Source organism: Sapajus apella, unplaced genomic scaffold (genome assembly GCF_009761245.1).
Source record: "Sapajus apella isolate SASKATOON/1434 unplaced genomic scaffold, GSC_monkey_1.0 scaffold14, whole genome shotgun sequence".
Classification (NCBI taxonomy): domain Eukaryota; kingdom Metazoa; phylum Chordata; class Mammalia; order Primates; family Cebidae; genus Sapajus; species Sapajus apella.
In genome coordinates, this window is record NW_022436954.1 from 15,098,530 (window position 1) to 15,122,161 (window position 23,632).

The 23,632-nt window shown below is 46.2% G+C and overlaps 1 protein-coding gene across 1 annotated transcript in view; it reads right to left on the reverse strand.

Annotated features, from left to right (window-relative positions):
• Nucleotides 1-23,632, reverse strand: part of PTPRJ (protein tyrosine phosphatase receptor type J) — a 197,659-nt gene that overhangs the window by 28,802 nt on the left and 145,225 nt on the right. The window contains exons 5-12 of the mRNA XM_032282482.1: nucleotides 21,358-21,621; nucleotides 17,965-18,216; nucleotides 16,713-16,913; nucleotides 13,567-13,830; nucleotides 10,649-10,906; nucleotides 5,990-6,247; nucleotides 4,705-4,980; nucleotides 2,217-2,507 (exon numbers count right to left, since the gene is read on the reverse strand). Coding sequence (XP_032138373.1) covers nucleotides 2,217-2,507; nucleotides 4,705-4,980; nucleotides 5,990-6,247; nucleotides 10,649-10,906; nucleotides 13,567-13,830; nucleotides 16,713-16,913; nucleotides 17,965-18,216; nucleotides 21,358-21,621 — 2,064 coding nt within the window. The remainder of the gene's footprint in view (nucleotides 1-2,216; nucleotides 2,508-4,704; nucleotides 4,981-5,989; nucleotides 6,248-10,648; nucleotides 10,907-13,566; nucleotides 13,831-16,712; nucleotides 16,914-17,964; nucleotides 18,217-21,357; nucleotides 21,622-23,632) is intronic.

Below are 23,632 nucleotides of genomic sequence, written 5' to 3' on the forward strand. Positions count from 1 at the left end.
AAAAAAAAAAAAAAAAAAAAAAAAAAAAAAAAAAAAAAAACACCACATCAGGGAAGAGCTTCTTGACATAGTATTTACAATGATTGCTTGGATACCACAAAAAAAGCACAGCAACAAAAGCAAAAATAGACAAGCAGGATTAAATCAAACTGAAAAGGTTTTGCACAGTAAAAGAAACCATCATTCGAGTAAGAAGCTAGTATCTTTGCATGGGGAAGATAGCCTGCCCTCGTCCTCTCCCCCAGTCCCTTCTGACTCAAGATGAGCCAGGTTCGTTATCCTGAGATCCGGGGTGGAAGAGGAGAGTGAGGAAGAGACTGTGCAGTGGAACTCCAAGTGTGGCCTTGGGACTGCATGCTGACACCGCACACTGACACCGCTTGGCCCCAGGATCAGCTGGTTGGCTGAGAGCAAAGACAGAGCAGATGTCCAAGGAGAAGAATCAAAGATGAGGTGGGAGAGAACACACTTTTTACTGAGACCTGGCCACAGCACTGCTCCGTGTTCTTCATAAACGGTGCCCACATTTTTCCCAGAGTTGGTCTAAAATATCACCTAGAGAAACCCAACAGATCCTCTACCCAGAAACCAGAAGAGCCCCCACAGGACACTCCACGATGGCCTCCATGATTCTGCACCCCCCCTTTCCAAGCCAGGGTGCAGAGCCACTCTCTGAACTAACACGAAAGAAAGAACACACTGAATTAAAGATGATCCACTCTACACACTCACTATCTACCTAAATTCATCTCACACATACAGTTTGGGTTGTTCTCATTATTTTTTCACATTTTTAAAAAATAAACAAGATGGGATCTCGCTATGTTGCCCAGGCTGCTTTCCTGGACTCAAGCAATCCTCCCACCTGGGCCTCCCAAAGTGCTGGGATTACAGGCATGAGCCACCACACCCAGGCTGTTCTTGTTATTATGTATATATTCAAGACTCAAGAAGACAGAAATCTGGACTCCAAAACAACCACAACTCAATTGTCTAAACCTGCGCCGACACAGCCCCTAGCCACACCCGGCTGCCAAGCCCCTGCGATGTGACCAGTTTGCATTCAGATGTACTGCAAGCATATAACACAGACCAGATATCAAAGACTTAGTACAAAAGAAGATGTAAAATTGCTCCTTGATACTTTATAGAAATTACATGTTGAAATAATACTTTTAATATCCTGAGTTAAATCAAATGTTATTAATTTCAGCTATTCCTTTTTACCTTTTTTTTTTTTAATGTTTTCCTAGAAAACTTTAAATTATATGTGAGGCTCAATGTTGCTCCTAGAAAACTTTAAGCTTTACGTGAGGCTCACATTGCACGTCTAGTGCCTGGTCCTGCTCTAAACTACAAGCTTCACAACCTCACAAGTGCCTGATGGCAGTGACCGCTGGGAGGTGCCATTCTCATGTCTGATGGTCAACTGCCAGCACAGGCTCCTGCATTTCCCATCAGCTCTATGCCCTATAGCTGGCCACACAGGGTCCATCCCCAGGTCTTTGCCCCAAAACTGGCAGCCGATGCTAGCTCATCCAACACCAGACCTGGAAATCCTCTTCTCTCACTGCTCTTCTCAGTCATATGCTCCACGGGCCCTGTCACCCCTACTCACCATAGTGCCCCTCACCACAGCACACAGTAAGCCACCAACAGATGTGGGCTAAAAGATGGCTAGCGCAGTGGCCCATGTGGGTAATCCTAACACTTTGAGGCCAAGGCAGGTGGATCACTTGAGGTCAGGAGTTCCAGACCAGCCTGGCCAACATGGTGAAACCTCATCTCTACTAAAAATACAAAAACTAGCCGGGGGTGATGACATGCATCTATAGTCCTTGCTACTCAAGAGGCTGAGACACGAGAATCACTTGAACCCAGGAAGCAGCGGCTACAGTGAGCTGAGGTCACGCCACTGCACTCCAGCCTGGGCGACAAGAGCAAGACTCCATCTCAAAAAAAATACGAAAGAAAATATGGCAATGAGTTACACTGTAAGGAAAAGGAAGTTTTTAGAATATAAAGAATGAGTCTCTCTTATTCTGCTTTTAAGATTGATTTCTATACAATGAGAAACCAGTCTATGCTAGTAAAAGCCAATATTTTAAGGAAAATTAAAAAAAACAGACTTCTAGTCCACACTTGCAGACCCACTGGGTCAGCCTCTCCAGGAGTGACCACAGTGCCATCTGACCAGTGCCTGCCTTGCAGCCCACCTGTGATGCCAGTGGTGCAGGTGTTCTGGGTGGGGGCTGCCATCTTTCCACAGGACAGAGTGGCGATGCTGATGTTATAGGAGGTAGAAAAATTCAAATACATGACTTCCGTCCTGTACTCAGTGTCATTCTCAGAGGAGCAGCTCTCCAGCTGGGTCGCATTGTCCCAGGCTCCACTGCTGACCTCCAGCTCAAAGCCTGCATTGGCGCCAGGAGGGCAAGTCCATCTGAGAACCAGGGCTGGCTCTTTGGGGACCACTTCGCAGTCAAAGGAGGCCACAGATGCAGGATCTGCAAAGCAAGCACAGGACAGCATGAGATTCCAGGACTTTTGCCTTTGCAAACACAGAAATAGGGAATAGCAGAATCCTGGCAATAAGGAGATGGTGGGTGATATGGCGCAGGGCTGACCCTGAAATGGGCAACACCAAACGTGTGACCATGAGTCAGTCACCAAAGTGCTCTGAGTCTCAGCCGCAGGATTCTTGAGAACTGAACTGAACAATGGTGTTAGGCCCCAAGCAAGATGCCTAACACCTAATGCCAAGTAAGGGACCAGGGCTGCATGAGAGGTACCACATCATCCTGTGAGAGGCAGCAACCTCCTCATGTGCACCATCTCATCGTGAGGCCCTCCTGATGCTCCTTCTGAGACAGGTGAGGCCCATACTGTCCCCTCTGCAGGTAAATCCACCGAGGCTCAGAGAGGTTAAGTAATTGGCTGATGATGTGGCAGGTGGTGAAGCCAAAACTAGGCCCCAGGTTTTCTAAGTCCAAGTTCAAGACACTCTACTCACATAACTGCATCATCAGTGATAAATGGTATCAGTTTCTTCATCTTCAAAATAGAGTATTTATCTCTATCTATCTGAAGGCCAAAAGATTTTTATTGAGGACTAACATCAAACTGATGTAAACGGAAAATTCCATATTAAAACTGGGGGAGAGTATTATTATTAATTAAATGTCACAGAATTTTAGAGCAGGAGAAGCTCTACCAAGGCACCTAGCGCAACTCCCACATTCTCTACCCAAGGTCTGGAAAGGTAACCTGAACATTGCACCTATTTTTTTTTGAGATAGAGCCTCACTCTGCCACCCAGGCTGGAGTGCAGTGGCATGATCTCAGCTCACTGCAACCTCCACTTCCCAGGTTCAAGCAATTCTCTGCCTCAGCCTCCCGAGTAGCTGGGATTACAGGTGCCCACTACCATGCCCGGCTAATTTTGGCATTTTCAGTAGAGACAGGGTTTCACCATCTTGGCCAGGCTGGTCTTGAACTCCTGACCTCGTGATCTATCCGCCTCGGCCTCCCAGAGTGCTAGGATTACAGGTGTGAGCCACCGCACCCAGCCTGCACCTATTTTTACAGCTCCTGTTCCACTCACACCCAGTCATAAATGCTTGGATGCAGTTTTTCTCTTGCTATAGGCTACAAATAGCTAAATCTAAGATAAATATCAGCAATGGAAGCCACCCAAATATCAAAGATGGGTGTCTGGACCAGGTGGGATGCAGCAGAGGTGACCCAAAGCGGTAGGGATTTCTGTGGCCGCCCCACTGACTGTTGACAGGCCAGAGGCCATCAAGGCCGGGGCTCCTACACTGCCAGGAGGCTCGTCCCATGAAGCCGCCACTTCCAAATCAGCCTGAACATACATGAATGGCCTGGGCTGAGAAAGGAAGAGATAGGAGCGAGGTGGGCAGAAAATGAGTGTCCCACAGGTGCTGAGTGATAAAGGTGCCACAGTCAGCACTGGGAGCAGAAGTGCCCACCACCGTCTGCAAAGCCTTCCCTGGGCTGCCCCAAATGCATCCTCAATGACACACAGGGCTCTTTTCTTTATCACACATTTGGAGTTGTGAGATAGGTGAGGATCAAGAAGGATGCAAAGGCTGAGCATCATTTCAACAACGTTTCCATCTTCTCCAGTGCAAAAGGCAAACCAAAACCTACAAAGCCAGGCATCACCCACGTCCTGGCCCAGCCCCACTCAGGCCCCGCCTCCCACCTACACCCTCCTGTTCCCATGGGTCCACTCTTCCCACGCTTGCCTCCTGCTCTTCCTCCAGCCTCCAGGACATGGTGGTGATGCTGCACAGGCCCCTGCCTGTAATGCTCTCATGCCCTGATATCCACATGGCTGCTCCTTCCCTTCATTCAGATCTTTGCTCCAAAGTCACCCTATCATTGGGGCCTTTCCTGAGCACCCTAAATAAACATCCCACTTCCTCCTTCCAAAATAAAAGTTCCAAGAAGGCAAGGACTTGACTGTCTGGCATGTGGTATATGCCCAATAAATATTTATTGAATGCAGAAGTGATGAGGGCATCGAGACAGCACCAATAAGCTAACGGAATGCCTCAGAAAGCTCAATGTCCATCACTGCACATCACAAAAACCAAACAAACTACAGACTGTGGAGGACCGACCAGCAAAGTCAGCACCACTCAGGGAGGAGTCCAAGAGGCAGAGGGCTACACTCACCTGTACAGAATGACTTCCTGCCAGGTTCCAGGGACTCCATCACGCCCCCTACTTGAGCAAAGATCTCCACTGTGTATGATGAACCAGGCATTAATTCAGTGACTGTGGCTTCAGTAATTCCAACGTCCGTGACTAGTGTTGCGTTGCTGGCATCTCCAAGCTTCACAATAAGAAGGCGGTAGGAGTACGTGGGAGAGGCGTCATCAAAGTTCTGCCAACTTAAAGTTGCTGCTGTGGTGTTGGTACTTACATCAATGTTGGACACATTGCTGGGCCCTTGATTTAAAAAAAAAAAAAAAAAAAAAGGGAAATTCATGTAAAAGCACAGATTAGCTAGAATTCCAGGACTATTTTATTTACTACACCCAAAAATAAACTGGCTCGTTTTAGAAACAATGAATAAAGCTAGTATTTGCTGGCTCAAAACATTGAAAGCTTCCCAAAAACACATGAAGAAAATAATTATGCAGATTAAATCTACAAAGTAGTCTAATTTACACTTCTTTTAATACTTCAAATTTATTTCAAATATATTTTTAAGATATAATTTCTAATCTGTTTTTTAAATCTAATAGATGAGGCCAGGTGCAGTGACTCACACCTATAATTCCAGCACTTCGGGAGGTTGAGGTGGGCGGATCACCTGAGGTCAAGAGTTCAAGACCAGCCTGACCAACATGGAGAAACTCCGTCTCTACTAAAAAAAATACAAAAATTAACCAGGCATGGTGGCGCATGCCTGTAATCCCAGCTACTTGAGAGGTGGTGTTGCAGTGAGCCAAGATTGCACCATCACACTCCAGCCTGGGCAACAAGAGCAAGGCTCCATCTAAAAAAATCAATAAATAAAAAATAAATCTAATAGATAAAAGAGAAAATATACTAAAAGCATATTCCAGACTAACGTCTTCGCCATGTATTCAATTCAGATATTAGCAAAACACCTCCCTCATTGTTGCAGGCAAAGCTCCTCATCTGGCCAGTATCTGCCAATGCCAACATGACAAGGTGACCCTTCTTTACTCTGTATCCTCTAGGAATGACAAGAACATTCCTAAGGAATCACTTCCTGCTTCTAATGACAATTCTAAATTCACATGGCTTGAAGACCAGTGCCCCCTGGGGACAGCAGAACCATTGCTAAGACCAGTGTTTTCAACTTCAGCAGTTCCAGGGTCAACCTGGATCCCAGAAGCACACTGGCCATCATTTAACTAGTGCTTCCTCCAAGAGATGGTCAGAGAGGCTGTTCCTTAGAAGGGCTTACTGTTCCTAAGAGACTTACGTGTGTACTGTGCAATGGAGGTGGAGTGCCCCCGGACGTGCTCCACTTCTGGTGAGATGGTGATGTTATATAAGGTGCCCGGGATCAGGCCCTGGAGAGTGACCGCTTTGTCAGACGTGCTTGTGGGGTTAGAGCCATGCTGGGGCTCTATGACTAAATGGTAGACATACTCAGAAGCATTGTCTGGGTTCTGCCACTCCAGCTCCATCTCCGTGGTGGTGACGTCGACCACGCGGATGTCAGACACTGCGCTGGGAGCTGTTCAGAAGAAAGAAAGAAGGGAAACCTGTTACTGACGATCATGACGCCTAGCTTCCTCTCCAAGTGCTGGCAAGAGAACCTGCTCTTTTGCCATCAGACTTTAAAATGAGTTCACAAAAGGCACACTCCAAAATCTAGCTGAGAAATGCACACACTCAGCGCTCTCAAGAATTTTAGCTCTTCTACGATGCAGACGAACTTGCCTGTTCGTCTTACCAGTTCTCCAGTTTTTTGGTTTTGTCATAAAAATGAGCCGTTAGGGCGGGTGCAGTGGCTCACACCTGTGATTCCAACACTTTGAGAGGCCAAGGTGGGTGGTGATGATCACTTGAGGTCAAAAGTTTGAGACCCGTCTCTACTAAAAATAGAAAAATTAGCCGGGCGTGGTGGCACACACCTGTAATCCCAGCTATTCAGGAGGCTAAGGCAGGAGAATTACTTGAACCAGGGAGCTGGAGGTTGCAGTGAGCTGAGATGACACCACTGCACTCCAGCCTGGGCAACAGAGTAAGAGTCCTTCTTAAATAAATAAATAAATAAAAGACTAGAAACAACTTATATCGTCAATAACATGGGAGGGCTGTGGGCATTGTGATCTGGCTGCATCATGAAACAGTCTGAAGCCACTAAAAACATGAAGACCACACTAACTATGGGGGGAATTGTGGTATAGACTGAGTAAAAAAAGATTCAAATACAAAATAAAAGTATTTGTGTAACAATTACAATAATGCAAGCAAAATGTATGACTGTGGACACAGAGAAAAGGCATTCACTGGGTTAGAAGAGTGGAGAGACTCGTTTCTTTTCCTTTTTATTGCGGTAAAACAGACATACCATAATATTCATCATCTTAACCATGTGTCAGTGTACAATTCAGTGGTATCAACATTTACAGTGTTGTGTAACCATCACCACTACCTGTACCCAAAACACTGTCATCATCCCCAGCATAAGCTGTAGCCATTAAACATAATGCCCACTCCCTCCTCTGCACAGTCCCTGGTAACCTCTATTCTACTTTCTGTAGAATATGAAGTTGTCTAATCTAGATACTTATATAAGGGCAATCATACAGTATTTGTCTTTCTGTGTCTGGCTTATTTCACTTAGTATAATGTCCTCAAGATCCATCCATGTTGCACCATAAATCAAAATTTCTTTTTCATGGCTGAATAATATTCTGTTGCATGGATGTTCCACGTTTTGTCTATCCATTCATTTGTTGACGGGCTCTTGGGTCCACCCTTGAGCTCCTGTGAACAGTGCTACCACTATGAACACGGGTGTACAAGTAACTTCAAGGTGCTGCTTTGAATTCCTTTGGAGATATACATAGGACTGGAATTACTGGATCATATGGTATTCGTTATTTTCAAAATTGTTTTTAATGCTATTAAGCTGACATTTTCAAATAACAATAAAGGTTATTTGATAATATAAAGGTAACCCCTAAGAGTTTAGATCTTATTGCAGGCCTTCTTAACTTTCATTCAATGGGACCACTGAATGAAATGGGTCCAGGTAGGTGCTAAAATGGAATTCCAGGTAGGTGCTAAAATTACCCTGCAGAAGTTTTGATATTAAGAGAAAAGAATATTCATAATAAACCACAGTAAAACAGATAACTTCTCCTCACTAATACTAAACTTTACTGCTGTACCACATCAAAGTGTCAGTCTACATGATGGTTGAGTGCTTGGGCTTAGACACCAGACACAGGTCAGTTTGCCACCTTGTCGCTCTGGGCCAGTTACTTAAGTTTACAGAGCGTCCATTTCCTACCCTGTAAGACGGAGATGATAATACCTACTCCATGAAGTTGTGTTAAAAATGTAAAATACAGTATGAGGGCACTCTGCACCTTGCAGACCCCCAACATATTATATTATTGTTACAGTAGGTTCTGGGCAATAGCAAGTAGCGTAATATCATCTGTCTCCCACAGTGGTGATCCTCTTACCATTATCCACATCCTTAAAGACAGAAGAAACATGTCAATGTTAAGACTTCACGTCAACAGTTTAAAATGCAGACTTGTAAAGGGAATACTACGTTTCATCTGGGGGATGCCTTTTAGCAGATCCCTTGATTTTGAAACAGATCCTCTGAGTGACTATCGGTGCTTAACCCAACCAGCACAGTTGAAGAAGCTTCTAGAAGGAGAATCTTAAAGCCTAACTAAGGCCAGGTACGGTGGCTCACGCCTGTAATCCCAGCATTTTGGGAGGCCGAGGTGGGTGGATCACGCTGAGGTCAGGAGTTCAAGACCAGCCTGGCCAACACCCTGTCTCTACTAAAACTGCAAAACTTAGCCAGGCATGGTGGCATGTACCTGTAATCCCAGCTACTCAGGAGGCTGAGGCAGGAGAATCGCTTGAACCCGAGAAGTGGAGGTTGCAGTGAGCTGAGATTGCACCACTGCACTCCAGCCTATGAAACAGAGCAAGACTCCGTCTCAAAAAAAAAAAAAGCCTAACTAATTTCATGTGTGATTCAATGAATCTGTCCCATTTCTTTACTGTACCCTCTGTATAACGGATTTCAACTATCTTGAATCAAAGACCAAGGAAGACTATATGTTTTTCAACCTTTCCCAACACAAATTATTTCAAATTTTGTAAAAAACAATAATGAACATTACTCTCTAGGATTTCCCAAAAGTTTCTCCTATAATTTATTTAAACTGTTTCTATAAAAAAATTTTTTTTTTTAGACAGGGTCTCCCAGGCTGGTGCTGGTCTGCAATTCCTGGGTCAAGCAATCTTCCCACTGTGGCCTCCCGAGTATCTGGCACGATGGGTGCAGGCCACCGTAGCTGACTATAAAATGACTTTAGCGATTTCAATTGGCCTTCTAAAACTAGCACACTGTTGCATCACAGTGTTGTTTATGAATGACTGTAAACAGTCCACCTGCCCAACACAGCCCAGTAGTTCATTTCTAACACATCTTGACCAGAGGTTCTTAAACTTTTTGCTCTTAAAAGTTATTAAGGCTCTAATCGGCGTTAGATAATTTACCAACTTTAAAAAAAGTTATTAAGGCTCTCAGAGAATTTGTATTTACATGGGTTATATTTGTCAATATTTACTATGTTAGGGATTTAAAATGAAGAAATTATTAAGATGTAAGAATCCACAGCATACATTCCATTAGTGCTCAGAGAGACAATGTCATCCCATATTGGATCAAAGCTGGAAAACTCCAAAAGAGAATGAAGTAAAAAAGCCAAATAGCATTTTAGTATTGTTATGATAATACTACCTTGGAGACCCCTTGAAATAACCTAGGGATCCCTAGAGAGCCCTGAACCACAATTTGAGAACCACTGATCTAGCCCAGGGGTCAGCAAACATTCTCTGTAATGGCCAGAAAATAAATATCTCAGGCTTCACAAGCCACACATTCTCTGTTGCCACTACTCAATTCTAGCACCAAAGTAGCCATAGACAGTACATAAGCAAATGAACATGGTTGTGATCCAATAAAACTTTATTTACAAAAACAGACAGTGGGCCAAATTTGGCACAGGGGCCATTATTATCTGCCAACTCTGTTTCAGACAACAGAATTCCACACAGGTGTTCAAATCATCCTGTAGAAATATTAAGAGGAAAGAATATTCATAATAAATTAGCAAGTTGGAGAAAAAGCAGATTACAAAACCACATGTACAGGATGGCCTCGATGTTTGCAAAAGAAATAAATGTATATTTGTGGGCTGGGTGCAGTGGCACACACCTGTAATCCCAGCACTTTGGGAAGCTGAGGTGGGCGGATCGATCACTTGATATCAGGGGATCAAGACTAGCCTGGCCAACACGGCAAAACTCTGTCTCTACTAAAAGTATAAAAATTAACCAGGCATGGTGGCACACATCTTAATTCCAGCTACTCAGGAGGCTGAGGCACAAGAATTGCTTGAACCCAGGAGGTGGAGGTTGTAGTGAGCCAAGACTGCACCACTGCACTCCAGCCTGGGTGACAGGGTAGGACTGTCTCAAAATATACTTAATCAGGAGATCAAGACCAGCCTAGCCAACATGGCAAAACCCCGTCTCTACTAAAAGTATAGAAATTAGCCAGGCATGGTGGCACACACCTGTAATTCCAGCTACTTATACTCACACATATATTTGGGTATCTATATGCATATGTTTAAAAATTGTAAAATATCATACATCCAAAATGATTACCTCTGCTTGATGGTTTCCATATAAGTTTTTTCTACTTACTTGTCTGTATTTCATATAATAAATAAGCATTAGAATTATGAAAATTTGTAAAGGTTTTTCTTAGATAATTAAAAGAAAAGCAATATTTGGAAACATTATTTTATTATGCCGATTTCCATTAAGAAACATGATGGTTTAACAGAAAAGCCAGTTTGCTTACCAGTTCTATTGCAAATGGTCTGAGATGCCCCTTCGGTCCCATTTGGTCCTTGTGGAAATATTTCAAAGCAATACTTGGTTCCAGGGAACAGGCCACCAATGGTAATACTTTGGTTAGTGGTTGTTTCTACCCAAGACTCGCCAGCTCCCTCCGGAGTGATACGCATCTTAAAGGATTCCGTGTCATTGCTGCTCCATGCTAAGCCAATCTCCCTCGTGCTGACCATTGTCACTCGGAAGTCAGAAACTGGACCAGGGGCTGGGCAAAGAAAGTAAACAACTAGGTGAAAAATATATTTCTCCAGAAGACAGGGATGCCCACCTCAGAAAATATTTACACTGAGACGAAACGTACACTTAGGACACCTGATCCCTCTCTTTGCCTCATCTCACCTACAACACGAGCCCCTCACAACTGCTGTTTCTGGTAGTAGAGGGAGCACTTGATCATGAGGGTGCAGAAGCTCATGACTGCAGGCGGTCATTCACAGGAAATGAGAGCAGGCGTGAGCTCCTGTGGTCAAGGGCTCAGCCTCTGGAGCAGAACCTTGGCCACACTGGCTGCTTTATCTTGAATGCATTACTAGCCTCCCAGAGCCTCTGTTCAGGGAGGTATGGATAGCAGAGGCCACTCTTGACCCCCAAAATCCATGCTCCTGTTTTCCCTTGATCGTACCCACCCAGATTTTTAGCCCAGTGTGTGCACAGTTGTGGGGAACAAAGACCACATTTCCCAGCCTCCCATGCAGCTAGATGTTGCATGCAACTAAGTTTTGGTTAACAGAGTGTGAGCAGAGATACTGGGTGACTTCTAGGAAGTGTCCTTAAAGGGTGGAGCTCAACCTTCTGCCCTTCCTCCTCCTTACAGCCGGAGCGTGGATGCGATGACTGGAGCTCACACTGCCTCACTCTAGAACCAACACTGTGGGGGTGGCTGCAGCTTCCCGTTCCCAGCATCGCAGCTCAGAACATGCACCCCCAGATCCAACAACCACAGCAGGGACCTCCTGATTCCTCCCTGTGCTGTCTGTGACCAAGGTGGTGACTCTCCAGGGGGTCAGTTCTGCAGCCTTAGTCCGGGAGTCATTTCTCGGGGCCAGGCAACTGCTCCCCAGTTGCCGTGAGCTGAATTGTGCTCCCCAATCCTCAAATGTTTAAGTCCTAATCCCCAAGACCTCAAATGTGGCTGTCTTTGGAGACAGGGTCGTTAAAGAGGTAATTAAGTTAACATGAGGTCATAAAGGTAGGCCTTAATCCAGCAAGACTGGTGTCCTTATAAAGAGAGATGAGGACATAGGCACATGAAGACTAAGGACAACCCTATGGGCCAGGTGCAGTGGTTCATGCCTGTAATCCCAGCACTTTGGGAGGCTGAGGCCGGTGGATCAACTGAGGTCAGGAGTTCGAGGCCAGCCTGACTAACATCATGAAACCCCATTTGTACTAGAAATACAAAAATTAGCCAGGTGTAGTGGTGGGCGCCTGTAATCCCAGCTACTTGGGAGGCTGAGGCAGGAGAATCACTTGAACCCGGGAGGCAGAGGTTGCAGTGAGCTGAAATCATGCCATCACACTCCAGCCTGGGCGACACAGGGAGACCCTGTTTCAAAAAAAAAAAAAAAAAAAGGACAACCCTGTGAAGACGCAGGGAGAAGACCAGAAGAAACCACACCTGCCGTTGCTTTGATCAAGTGCCTATTTCTATTGTTTAAGCCACGCAGCCTGTGGTACTTGTTCTGGTAGCCCTAGCAAACGAATGCAGCAGCTCTTCCAATGACTCTGTGAAACCTCGATTCCCAGGATAAATCCCTGCTGGTTAAAATAGCTCACAGTTTCTGTTTCATGCCAGCGAGCCCTAGATAACTCCTACTGGCCCCATCCTGCCCAGCAGTGGGCTTCCGTTACAGGAGAGAGAAATAAACCCCTGTTTTGCTTAAGCCATGGATAATTGGGGTTTTTTTGTCGTTGTTCTCAGTGGTGTTATTCACGGCTGAACCTAATCCTAACTAGCAGATTAAACAGTAAAAGGTAAAGAAATGAAAGCATATTTCATTTTCCCAAAGAGCCAGTCCAAAATACATCTGTAAGAATGCTAAGGCGTGCTTCCTGGGAAGAAATGGACATTCTGTGGGATAAGCCCTGGGTCCAGAGCCACACAGCCCTGGATTCAAGGCCTACTCTGCTACTCACCAGCTCTGGGGCCTTGGGCAAACTGTTCAGCCATAGGGCTGTAGTTTCCTCACCTGTAAAAGGGAACCCCAATACCTACCACGGACACCACTGCCGTATGTATAAAGCTCCCGGAACAGTGCAAAATGCAGTGCTGGTGTCAATACTATTGTTTAATAGTACATCGTCAGTATTACACCACCATACCGCTAGTGCACCATCGCTGTTTTACTTTACATTATCAGATCTTCTTTGGAACCAAATGCTTTTTACTTGCTGCATGAAATCTTAATCTTAAGGGACATTTAAGCAAACAAAGATGAGATACAGCTGTGCCAGTGATTATTATAATGTCAGCACCCAAAAGACAAGGGGACGTGAATATCCAGGTCATTTCTGCCTCCCTGTATCAATTCACTCTAGGTCTCTTCTACACTGGAAAGAGTGATAAGTGCAGGCTCCAGGTGAGAAACACCAGAGGTTTTCATCTCACCTCTGCCACTTTCCAGCTGTGACACCTGCCTAGCACCTCTCTCAGCCTTGGCTTCCCATCTAGAAAATAAGGCTACTGCCAACCACGTCACGGGGCTGTTGTGAGCATACAATGAGCCAGTGCGAGGAAAGCACGTCACACGAAGCTCGGCGTGCGGTCAGCCAACAGTCACCATTATTACATCACACGGCCGGAGTCTGGGCCTGGCACATAGCAGGACAGCAGGAAAGGGGAGCGAGAGCCATGCATGAACTCACGGGTGTACACTTGGAGGAAGCCCGGCGTGCCCTCAGTGCCATCCAGGAAAGGACGCACTGTGATGTTGTAGAAGGTGCTGGAGCGGAGGCCCGAGATGATGGCGCGGGTCTCGCTGACGGTGCCATTGAGGGAATGCATGTCCCCCGCCACGTCTACCTTGTAGGTGTAGACAGAGGACGGGTCGCTATCATTGATTTTCCAGGTCAGGATCAGGCTTGTGGTACTGATGTTCCCAACAGTGACATCAAAAACCTGAGGAGCATCTGTGAGAACACAAGGGAGTTAAAAATAACCAGAATGGCCAAGGCAGAGAGAGGCAGAGAGAGGGAGAGGTCATCAGGGCATGCTGTTGAGCCAGGAAACTGCCCTAGGAACTGTTCCTTCCTCTACACCATGAACCACAGCTAGGAAAGCATGAGGGTCCCGGCCAAAGTCGGGCATCGCCGGGCGGTGAAGAAACAACCTCGCCAATGGCAGCTCCTGCAGGGTTACCCTTTGTTCCTTTAAGTTGACTTTAGAGATTTGACCCAGATGATTTCATTCTTGCATCATTTGTGTTTGGCAACCCAGAAAAGTTGTCAAACACAAATGATGCAAGAGTGAACATCGTGATCTACGTGACCGCCTGAGATCACAGAAGTCCAGACGAGGCAGATCTGGGTTCCAGGGCTCACTCTGCTGTGACAGCCAGGTGGGCCATGGGAAAACCACTTGAGCTCAGCTTCCTCATCTATAAAACTGGGAGAATGATCCTAACCTCAAGAAAAGGTAAACCGAGTGCCAGTTACTGGCCACCTGCCCACTCCACCCTCCCAACGTGCCCCCTGCCCTTTCCTTGCCTGCTTGGTGCTCAGGAGGCTGATCCTGCGCTAGGCGTCCCCAGGGGCCTTGCTACAGGGGCTGTGACCTGTTCCACCATGAGCCAATGGGCAGGCCCCTGGGGGGCCACAGGAGAAAGGAGTCGGTGCTTCCTCCATCACCTCCTGCTCTGGGCCTCCTGTCCTGCACTGCCCCAGCTTTCACTGGGCTCCAGAAACACCCTGTCCCCAGCCCTTCAGCCCTAGAGGTAGCTTTCTGCAGTGGGATAGTCCTGGAGGCCTCAACAATGTCCTCTGATGCTTTCCTTAACGCTGCCCCACCTAACTAGTCACTTAAAAAGTGGGTGGGTGGAAATGTGTGTTTATCTGTGTGTGTGTCTGTGTGTGTCTCTGTGTGTGTCTCTGTGTATATATGTATGTGTGTCTGTGTGTGTCTCTGTGTGTCTGTGTATGTGTGTGTCTGTCTGTGTGTGCATGCATGTGTGTGCGTGTGTGTGTGTGTGTTTGCAACAGACTGAATGTTTCTGTCCCCATAAAATTCCTGTTGAAATCCTAACCCCCAATGTGATGGTTTTAGGACGTGGGGCTTTTGGAAGGTAATTAAGTCATGAATTTAGGTCATGAATTACCTACCTCCTGAATGGGATTAGTGCCCTTATCAAAGAGCTGGAGAAAGATCCCTCCCTCACCCCTTCAACCATGTGAAGACCCAGGGAGTCTGCAACCCGGAAGAGGAAGAGGGCCTGTGCCCAGAGCCCTGCCATGCTGCACCCCAGTCTCAGACTTCCAGCCTCCAGAACCCTGAGAAATAAACGTTCATTGTTTACACTATCTGGTGCGTGGTCATTTGTTACAGCAGCCCAAACTGACTAAGACATATTTATACACACACACAGTCGTCCCTTATAGAGAGGGAAAGGCTACTATAATAATTATTTACGAAGCATTAAGACAGTTCCGTGCAAACTAGGATGTGTGTGAATTCACACCACTGAGAGCCTGAGATGCAATCACTACTACTTTGCTTTTGCTCAAACTGCTTTAAAAAGCAGGGGCCCCAGGCCCACACAAATCCACGGGTCCTTTTAGCAGATCAGTTAAAAGGTCCTTCCCCTGGCTGGACCCAGCCCTGGGTGCATGGCTTGGTGCAGGACACCCCACCCCTGCCAACGGCACCCATGGAGGAACCCCTTCATCCCCCTCCATCCTCACCCTGTGGAATCCAAGCCCTCCTCACCCGAGAGTGTCCTGCTTGCCACCCCTGCCAGGTCACTGCCGGCCCCATGAGGTCAAGTGGCCTCTCCTACAGCCACATCCTCCCCACCCCACCCCCACGTTAGCAAAACCAGTACAAGGGCAAGGAAGGACACAAATGGACCCTCCCTCGACGTGGATACCAGGAAAAGCTGTCATTCCTTACAGACACCACTTCTCACCAATGTCTTGCCAAAACTTCTAGCCCTATACAGGTAACACAGCCTGGCCAGTAACTGCCTCTAAGTATTCCCAAACATGTTCCCCTCCTGCTCTTTTCACCAAAGATAATTGGTGAACTTATAGAGTGGAAGTGCTGATAAATTATAGTGAGGAAGCAGGAATGTGCTTGTCAACAAGCGTTTCCATAGAAAGGCTGGTAGGAATTACAAGGGCAGGCGAGAAAAGGAAACTCAGTTTCTTAACTCAAAGTGGGGGAAAAAATAAGCAATGATTATCTGTTTTTAAGAGGAAAGTATGCCAGGCGCAGTGGCTCATGCCTGTAATCTCAGCACTTTGAGAGGCCAAGGGGGGTGGATCACCTGAGGTCAGGAGTTCGAGACCAGCCTGACCAACATGGAGAAACCCCATCTATACTAAAAATACAAAATTAGCCGGGCGTGGCAGCGGGTGCCTGTGATCCCAGCTACTTGAGAGGCTGAGGCAGGAGCATCGCTTGAACCTGGGAGGCGGAGGTTGCGGTGAGCCAAGATCATGCCATTGCACTCCAACCTGGGCAACAAGAGGGAAACTGTCTCAAAAAAAAAAAGAAAAAGAAGAAAGTATTATGCCAGCTTGTCTCATCAGCCACCATGCAGCGTTGTGAAAGACAGTGCGAGGCAGTGCCCAGAGGCTGCTCCGTGCATTTCATTGCACTTCATGAGAGATGTGCACGGCCCGCGGAGGTCAGAAGAAACCGACCAGATCTGCTCTGTCCAAAATCTCCTCCAGGAAGCTCCCTCTGATGACAAAACTTGTTGTTATGCAAGAAATAACTCAGAATCAGAATCAACGGAGACAGAACATTGTGCTAGGAAACTCTGGCTGCCACCATTTTACAAAGTTCAACCTACATGTCCTGAACTCTTTGGTCTGGGGCTGTCCTTCCGTGCCATTGGCTGCTTGGGAATAAACGGTGGCATTGTATCGGGTGCCAGGCTTTAACCCAACAAGCAGGACTTCCGTGACTCGGGACTGCTGGCCGGAGGATGGGAACTCTTGGCGCACAGGGGCAGTGGGGCGCCCTGCCTGGCTTCCCTCTGTGTCGTTGGCATCTGTTTCAAGCACAGGAGACAAAAACACATCAATCACAAGAAGGACACATCCCCCATCTCCCTTCGGAGCCCCCGCCCCATCGGATGGCCATCAGACAGCGGCCACAGTTGGTGCCCCATCAATAGCTGCTCCCTTCCTCCTCCAGAGAAAGATGCAGCCCCTAAAAAGGCCCGATCACTCCATCTCCATTTGTACTATTATTCCAGTAACACCACAGATATCTGGTACTTCTCTTTCAAACTCTGCTTATTTCAGGTCATTCTCCCTTCTTTGCGACATTATCTTCTCCTGTCCCAGCATCGATTTCCAGGGACGGCTCTGTGAAGCAGACTTTGCTAATCAGAGCCCCCTCAAGACACATTTCCCTGGACCAGACCCTGGGGGGCAGCTGCAGGGTGTGAAGCAGGAGCTGCTCTGAGAATGAAGCTGATGAACAGAAAGAAGCAGGAGGGAGGGATGAGAATTGCCTCATCTCTTTCTCTAAGGCCTCCCCCTAGCAGGAAAATCCACATGAGCCAATAAATTGTTCCTTCTGTCTGAGCTATCCAAAGTCTGGTTTCTGCCACTTGCAAGCAAGGATCCCAACACCCACTCTGTAGCTCTGTTTTCTTAAGTGTTAAATGCAGGGTAAGTGCCTGTCCTCCTCCTGGGGTTATCCTAGGGATCCTCTGCAAATGCCATGAAACCTGCAAATGACAATGCCAACATCAACCAGCGGACGTGGTAAGTTCCTCCGAAGGCCCAACTTGGGTTGATATCACTGTTATTTGCTCAACTGAATGAAAGCTAAAAGGGCCTCTACTTTCCTGGGTGCCAGACTCTAAAAAGCTTCAAGCCCTATTGCTGTTCTCAGCCCCAATGTGTTCCCCTATAAAATCAGAACACGTTTTCTTCCTCATGCAGGTGGAGGATCAAACTAAAATGTGGAGGAAAAGTCCTCTATAAATTCTAAATCTCTATACACAAGGGACAGAGATTTCTTTTTTAAAACATTAAATTACTGAAAGTCAGAGCCAGTAAGGGAGATGGGAGGTACCCTTTGTAACTCACCCAAGCCACCTTCTGTGCCCAGGGGGGCTCCCTCTGTCTCATTTGATTTTAGATGATATGGGTTGATGTTGTATTTAAACCCTGGCTTCAGGTCCGAGATATTGACCGCTAAGTCTTGGGTCGACGCCTCGTGGCTTCCAAGGCTTTCAAGAAGCATCCGGCAGGAGGCAGTGCCGTTGCCATTGCTCCAGGTGAGAGTAACCTTCCTCACATCCATGTCGACAACACTGAGGTCAGACACTGGAATCGGCTCTATTTTAAAAACACAACATGCATTAATGGAAGATATATGCAGGCACCCTCATTAAGAATGACTGGGGTTCAGTACTGGGAGCAGGTTTTTTTTAAAAAAAAAAAAAAAATGAATGAATGAATGAAGTCACTGATGTCAGTGACATCAGTGAGTCACCATTGTGACTCTGAAAATACTTCCTTTCTATCAGAGTCCAGTGCATTTCCATCATTTCACAGCAGGACTGGGGGAGAAAATAATAAGGCAGAAGAGAAGAAAAAACCTTAAAAATGAAATTGTTTAGGATCTACACTCTTCTCTAAGATTAACCCCAACAGTGATGAGAAATCTTCTAAACCTTCAAAACCAGCCCTTTTAAATGGTAGCATTTAATTACATGTGTTTTAGCTAGCAGGAGCAAAGCCTCAAATAAAGTGACTGCTTACTAATCTAAAGGCCTCAATCCAAGATAATGCAAATAATATCATTTTAAATCACCAAGACATTTCAACTAAGCAGCACATTCCATATCCCAGCCCCGAGGGGGTTTTTCAGAAGACATTCCATCTCCACTATATCCTGGCCCTTCCTCCCATCATCTTATTTGGTTGATGGTGACATAAGTCAAACCACTTCAGCCAAAATGACATGCACTGCCTTCACTTTCCCAGTAAGAACATGGAGACCCCGAGAGGCAGGGCGGCTTGCTCAAAAACACACACTCCTGGTAGCAGTGGGGACAGGAGAACCCAGGGCTGCAGCCTTTACATAGAGAAAAGCATAGGCAGTGCTGCAGAGAGCGCAAAACCCTGCCTGAGGGGGGCTGTAGGGGCCTGAGGGTGAAGACACTGGCCTAGAGGAGTCCAGGGCACCAACCAACTGCAAAAGGTGAGATGATTCCTCACAGCATGTGCTTCTCATGCAAAGATTTCTGTAACATATATACACGTGTGTGTGTTTGTGTATGTATATACGCATATATGTGTGTGTGTGCATATATACATATAAGTTTGGGGCACACGTGCAAAATGTGCAGGTTTGTTACATAGGTATACACATGCCATGGTGGTTTGCTGCATCCATCACCCCATCATCTACATGAAGTATTTCTCCTAATGTTATCCCTCCCCAAACCCCACCACCACTGGCTATCCCTCCCCTAGCTCACCCAACCCCAACAGGCCCTGATGTGTGATGTTCCCCTCCTTGTGTCCATGTGTTCTCACTGTTCAACACCCACTTATGAGTGAGAACATGCAGTGGTTGGTTTTCTGTTCTTGTGTCAGTTTGCTGAGAATGATGGTTTCCAACTTCATCCATGTCCCATCAAAGGGCATGAGCTCATCCTTTTTTATGGCTGCATAGTATTCCATGGTGTATATGTGCCATATTTTCCTTATCCAGTCTATCTTTCTAAATTGGGTCAGTCATGTGCCTTTTTGCTTTATTAAGTAATGTGGAACCAATAAATTCCCAGCTCAGTGACTCTAGGTGGCTGTTACGAGCATCACTGCACCACGGTAGTCTGGAGTTAGACTCCTGGGTTCCAGCCCCACCACTTGATGCTCAGTAACTGAGACGCTGGAAGAAACTTAACTTCTCCACATTACAGTGTCATCTGCTGCAGCCCCCAGGGTTACTGTGAGGACAAAATCACATTAAGGACAGCGACGCACATGGGCCGTGCTCAGCACACAGCAGTGGACGGACCTGCTCCAACGCGGACCTGTGCTCGGGTCTTTAAGGTAGATAAAGGCACTCAGCCCCTCGTCTAATGCTTCCTGCACTTCCGCGTCCCGTGGCCACCCCCTCGGGATCACCTTGTCCTCGTCACCATTTCCAAATTCTGTGTTTTCTCTCCTGCTCTTCTCTTCTGTCATCTCTCTGTGCTCTCCTTCTTTCCCTCTCTTTCACAGTGTAACAGAGCAAATCTTCATGGTGGGTTTCACCCCCTGAAATTGTGCTCTGAGGAGCTCCACGAGTTTTGTGAGGGTGCCTGTGACACCCATTTCTTTGGCTCTTCTCTCTCCGGTTCTTCTTATTTTTACTTATTGGGCTCCTGGGCAAGGTTTTGTTTAAAGAAATAATTTCCTGAGTAAAACTGTCAGAAGCCACTATTTCGTGTTTGCTGCTCAACATCAGGGAGGTTTGCCAGGCTGGACCTTGCTCACCTCCAGCTGTGGCCTCCAAGAGCTCAGACGCCCATGGCCGACTCCAGCCCCTGAGATCACACTCCCGAGAACTCCCACCAAGATCAGAAAACTAACAGAGGACCTCTTTTTTCAATTTTTGTTTCTCCTCACCTTAAAAAGAGTTTCTCACTTGTTTTTTTAAAATGTTTGGTTCTTTTCACCTTAAAAAAAAAAAAAAAAGAGCTAAAGGCCAGGCGCAGTGGCTCACACTTGTAATCCCAGCATGCTGGGAGGCCAAGGCAGGTGGATCATGAGGTCAGGAGTTTGAGACCAGCCAGGCCAATATGGTTGAAACCCCGTCTATACTAAAAGATGTGAAAATTAGCTACTCCCAGCTACTTGGGAGGCTGAGGCAGGAGAATCACTGGAACCCAGGAGGCGGAGGTTGCAGTGAGCTGCCATCGCACCACTGCACTCCAGCCTGGGTGACAGAGCAAGACTCCATCTCAAAAAAAAAAAAAAAAAAAAGAAAAGAAAAAGAAAAAAGCTAAGTTTGCAACCATAACAGATGGCTTAAGAATTGACATCTAAGATCAATAAAAATCTGTCAAATCTAAATTAAAATTTAAATGATTAAATGTCATCAAGCTCTTGTTTCATTTGAAATGCACACTCCTCTATAAAATACACCAAACTTTCCTGCCCAACAGAAGCTCCTGGGAATATAGCATAGCATCAATTTCCTGGGAGCTTAAAAGACTGGTATTGACCATAAAAACATGTTTTTAAGGAGGTCTCTACTCCTGAGTGTTAACAGAAGAGTAGGTATTGGCCAACAATAACAAAGGATTTTTAAAACCAAACAGAAGTAGATAGAACTTCCCAAAACACACAGGATCTTAATACTGAATGATCTGGCCACCTGAAACCCTGGGCTTAAAACAACACAGCACCTTTTCTCTCTTCTAGTTTAGAATAAAAGATAATAAGGAATGGTTTGTCATCATCCCTGGGAGCCAATCGTCTTACCTGTGATGACATTTATGACTCTGGGATCTCCCCAGGTCTTATTGTCTATTTCTGGAATAACGGCGAACACATATGAAGTCGCTGGATGTAAGTCTGTGATGTTACACCACTTGTGATGCACAACAGAAATTGTCGTCTCATTTTCCATCTCATTCTTTACTTCACACTTGTACTCGGAAGGAGCTGGGTTGCTACTATTCCAGGTTAAGATCACATTGGTTGGACTGATGGAAACAGCTTTGAGGTCAAACACAGGACTGGGCCCTATATTGTTTAAAAAAAAAAAAATTATTGCGCTTCAAAGAGAAATGTTAGAGCAAGGTCTGCTCTATATGTCTAGTTTCCAGAAGTGACTTTCCAATCACAGAGTTTCATCTCTCTTTATCTGCCTCCTAGACTTCCCTGCACCAGAACTTATTTAAATCCATATGCATAGACGTATGTGTGCATGTTAGTAAAACAGAAGCCTTTGGAACAGAAGCAAAACTGATAGAAGTTTGCCATGTTGGTTGTGGCTTAAAAATGGGGTTAAGTCTGTATAGAATCTGATTCCAAAAGAGACCAAATTTTGGGAGGCCAAGGAAGGCAGATCACCTGAGGTCAGGAGTTTGAGACCAGCCTGGCCAACATGGTGAAACCCCACCTCTACTAAAAAAATACAAAAAGTAGCTGGGTGTGGTGGCAGGCACTGTAATCCCAGCTACTCGGGAGGCTGAGGCAGGAGAATCACTTGAACCTGGGAGGTGGAGGTTGCAGTGAGCTGAGATCACACCATTGCACTCCAACCTGAGAGATAAAAGCGAGACTCTGTCTCAAAAAAAAAAAAAAAAGAGACCGAAGATGCAAAATGAGTCCATCTCCCCATTCTCAGAAAATGCTGCATGATGCAGAAGCACATGATAACTTTTTTGCCAAACTCTGACATCTAGAAGGAAGCTCGGCAGTTTTCTGACATAAAGATAGAAGGGGCAGAGCAGCGTAAAGAGAAAAGGGCTGGTCATGGAAACCAGATCTGGCTTAAAGACCTGCTCCACCACTGGGCGCGGTGGCTCACACCTGTAATCCCAGCACTTTGGGAGGCCGAGGCAGACGGATCACAAGGTAAAGAGTTCGAGACCAGCCTGGCCAATATGGTGAAACCCTGTCTCTATTAAAAATACAAAAATTAGCCAGGCATGGTGGCCCATGTCTGTAAACCCAGCTACTTGGGAGACTGAGGCAGGAGAATCGCTTAAACCCAGGAGGCGGAGGTTGCAGTGAGCCGAGATCGTGCCACTGCACTCCAGCCTGGGTGACAGAATGAGACTCTGTCTCAAAAAATAAAATAAAATAACAAACAAACAAAGACCTGCTCCACCTGTTAGCTGTGTGACCTAGAATTAGTCCCTTCAAACCTCAGTCTCAAATTCTTCTGCTGACAGCTCTAGCACACCACACTAAACAAAAAGAACTATTACTATTTTTTTTTTTTTTTTTTTTAGGAGACGGAGTTTCACTCTTGTTACCCAGGCTGGGGTGCAATGGCGCAATCTTGGTTCACCGCAACCTCCGCCTCCTGGGTTCAGGCAATTGTCCTGCCTCAGACTCCTGAGTAGCTGGGATTACAGGCACGCGCCACCATGCCCAGGTGATTTTTTGTATTTTTAGTAGAGACGGGGTTTCACCATGTTGACCAGGATGGTCTCGATCTCTTGACCTCGTGATCCACCCGCCTCGGCCTCCCAAAGTGCTGGGATTACAGGCGTGAGCCACCGCACCCGGCCAAAAAGAACTATTATTGAACCACCATGATAATGATAAACAGGGGACAAGATTCACACATTTAGAAATCTGGTTTCAGGGTCCAATTCTGCCAGCTGCTCACCATGCAGTTTTACTCCAAGTCATCTTACCTCTCTGAACTTCAGTTTCATCATCTCAGAGATACAAGACCGTAAACCGGTGGAAGTCATCAAGGTTACCAACTGCAAAACTACCAAATAGATGCACCCTAATTAAGCTGAAGACTGAGGAATAACAATCAGAACTGAAGAGTAAAACCCAGGTGATAGGGCCCTCATTGTCAAAGAGCTTGGGAACTGATCCCAAAAGAGTAAAGATGGCACAAGTGACACCATCATGGTATGTGCATGGAGAGTGTGTCTCGCCTGGCTCATGGGATATGCGAACATTCATCCAATCAATAAAAACAGCAGGAAGCCAGGCACAGTAGCTCATGCCTGTAATCCTGGCACTTTGGGAGGCTCAGGCAGGCAGACCATGTGAAGTCAGGAGT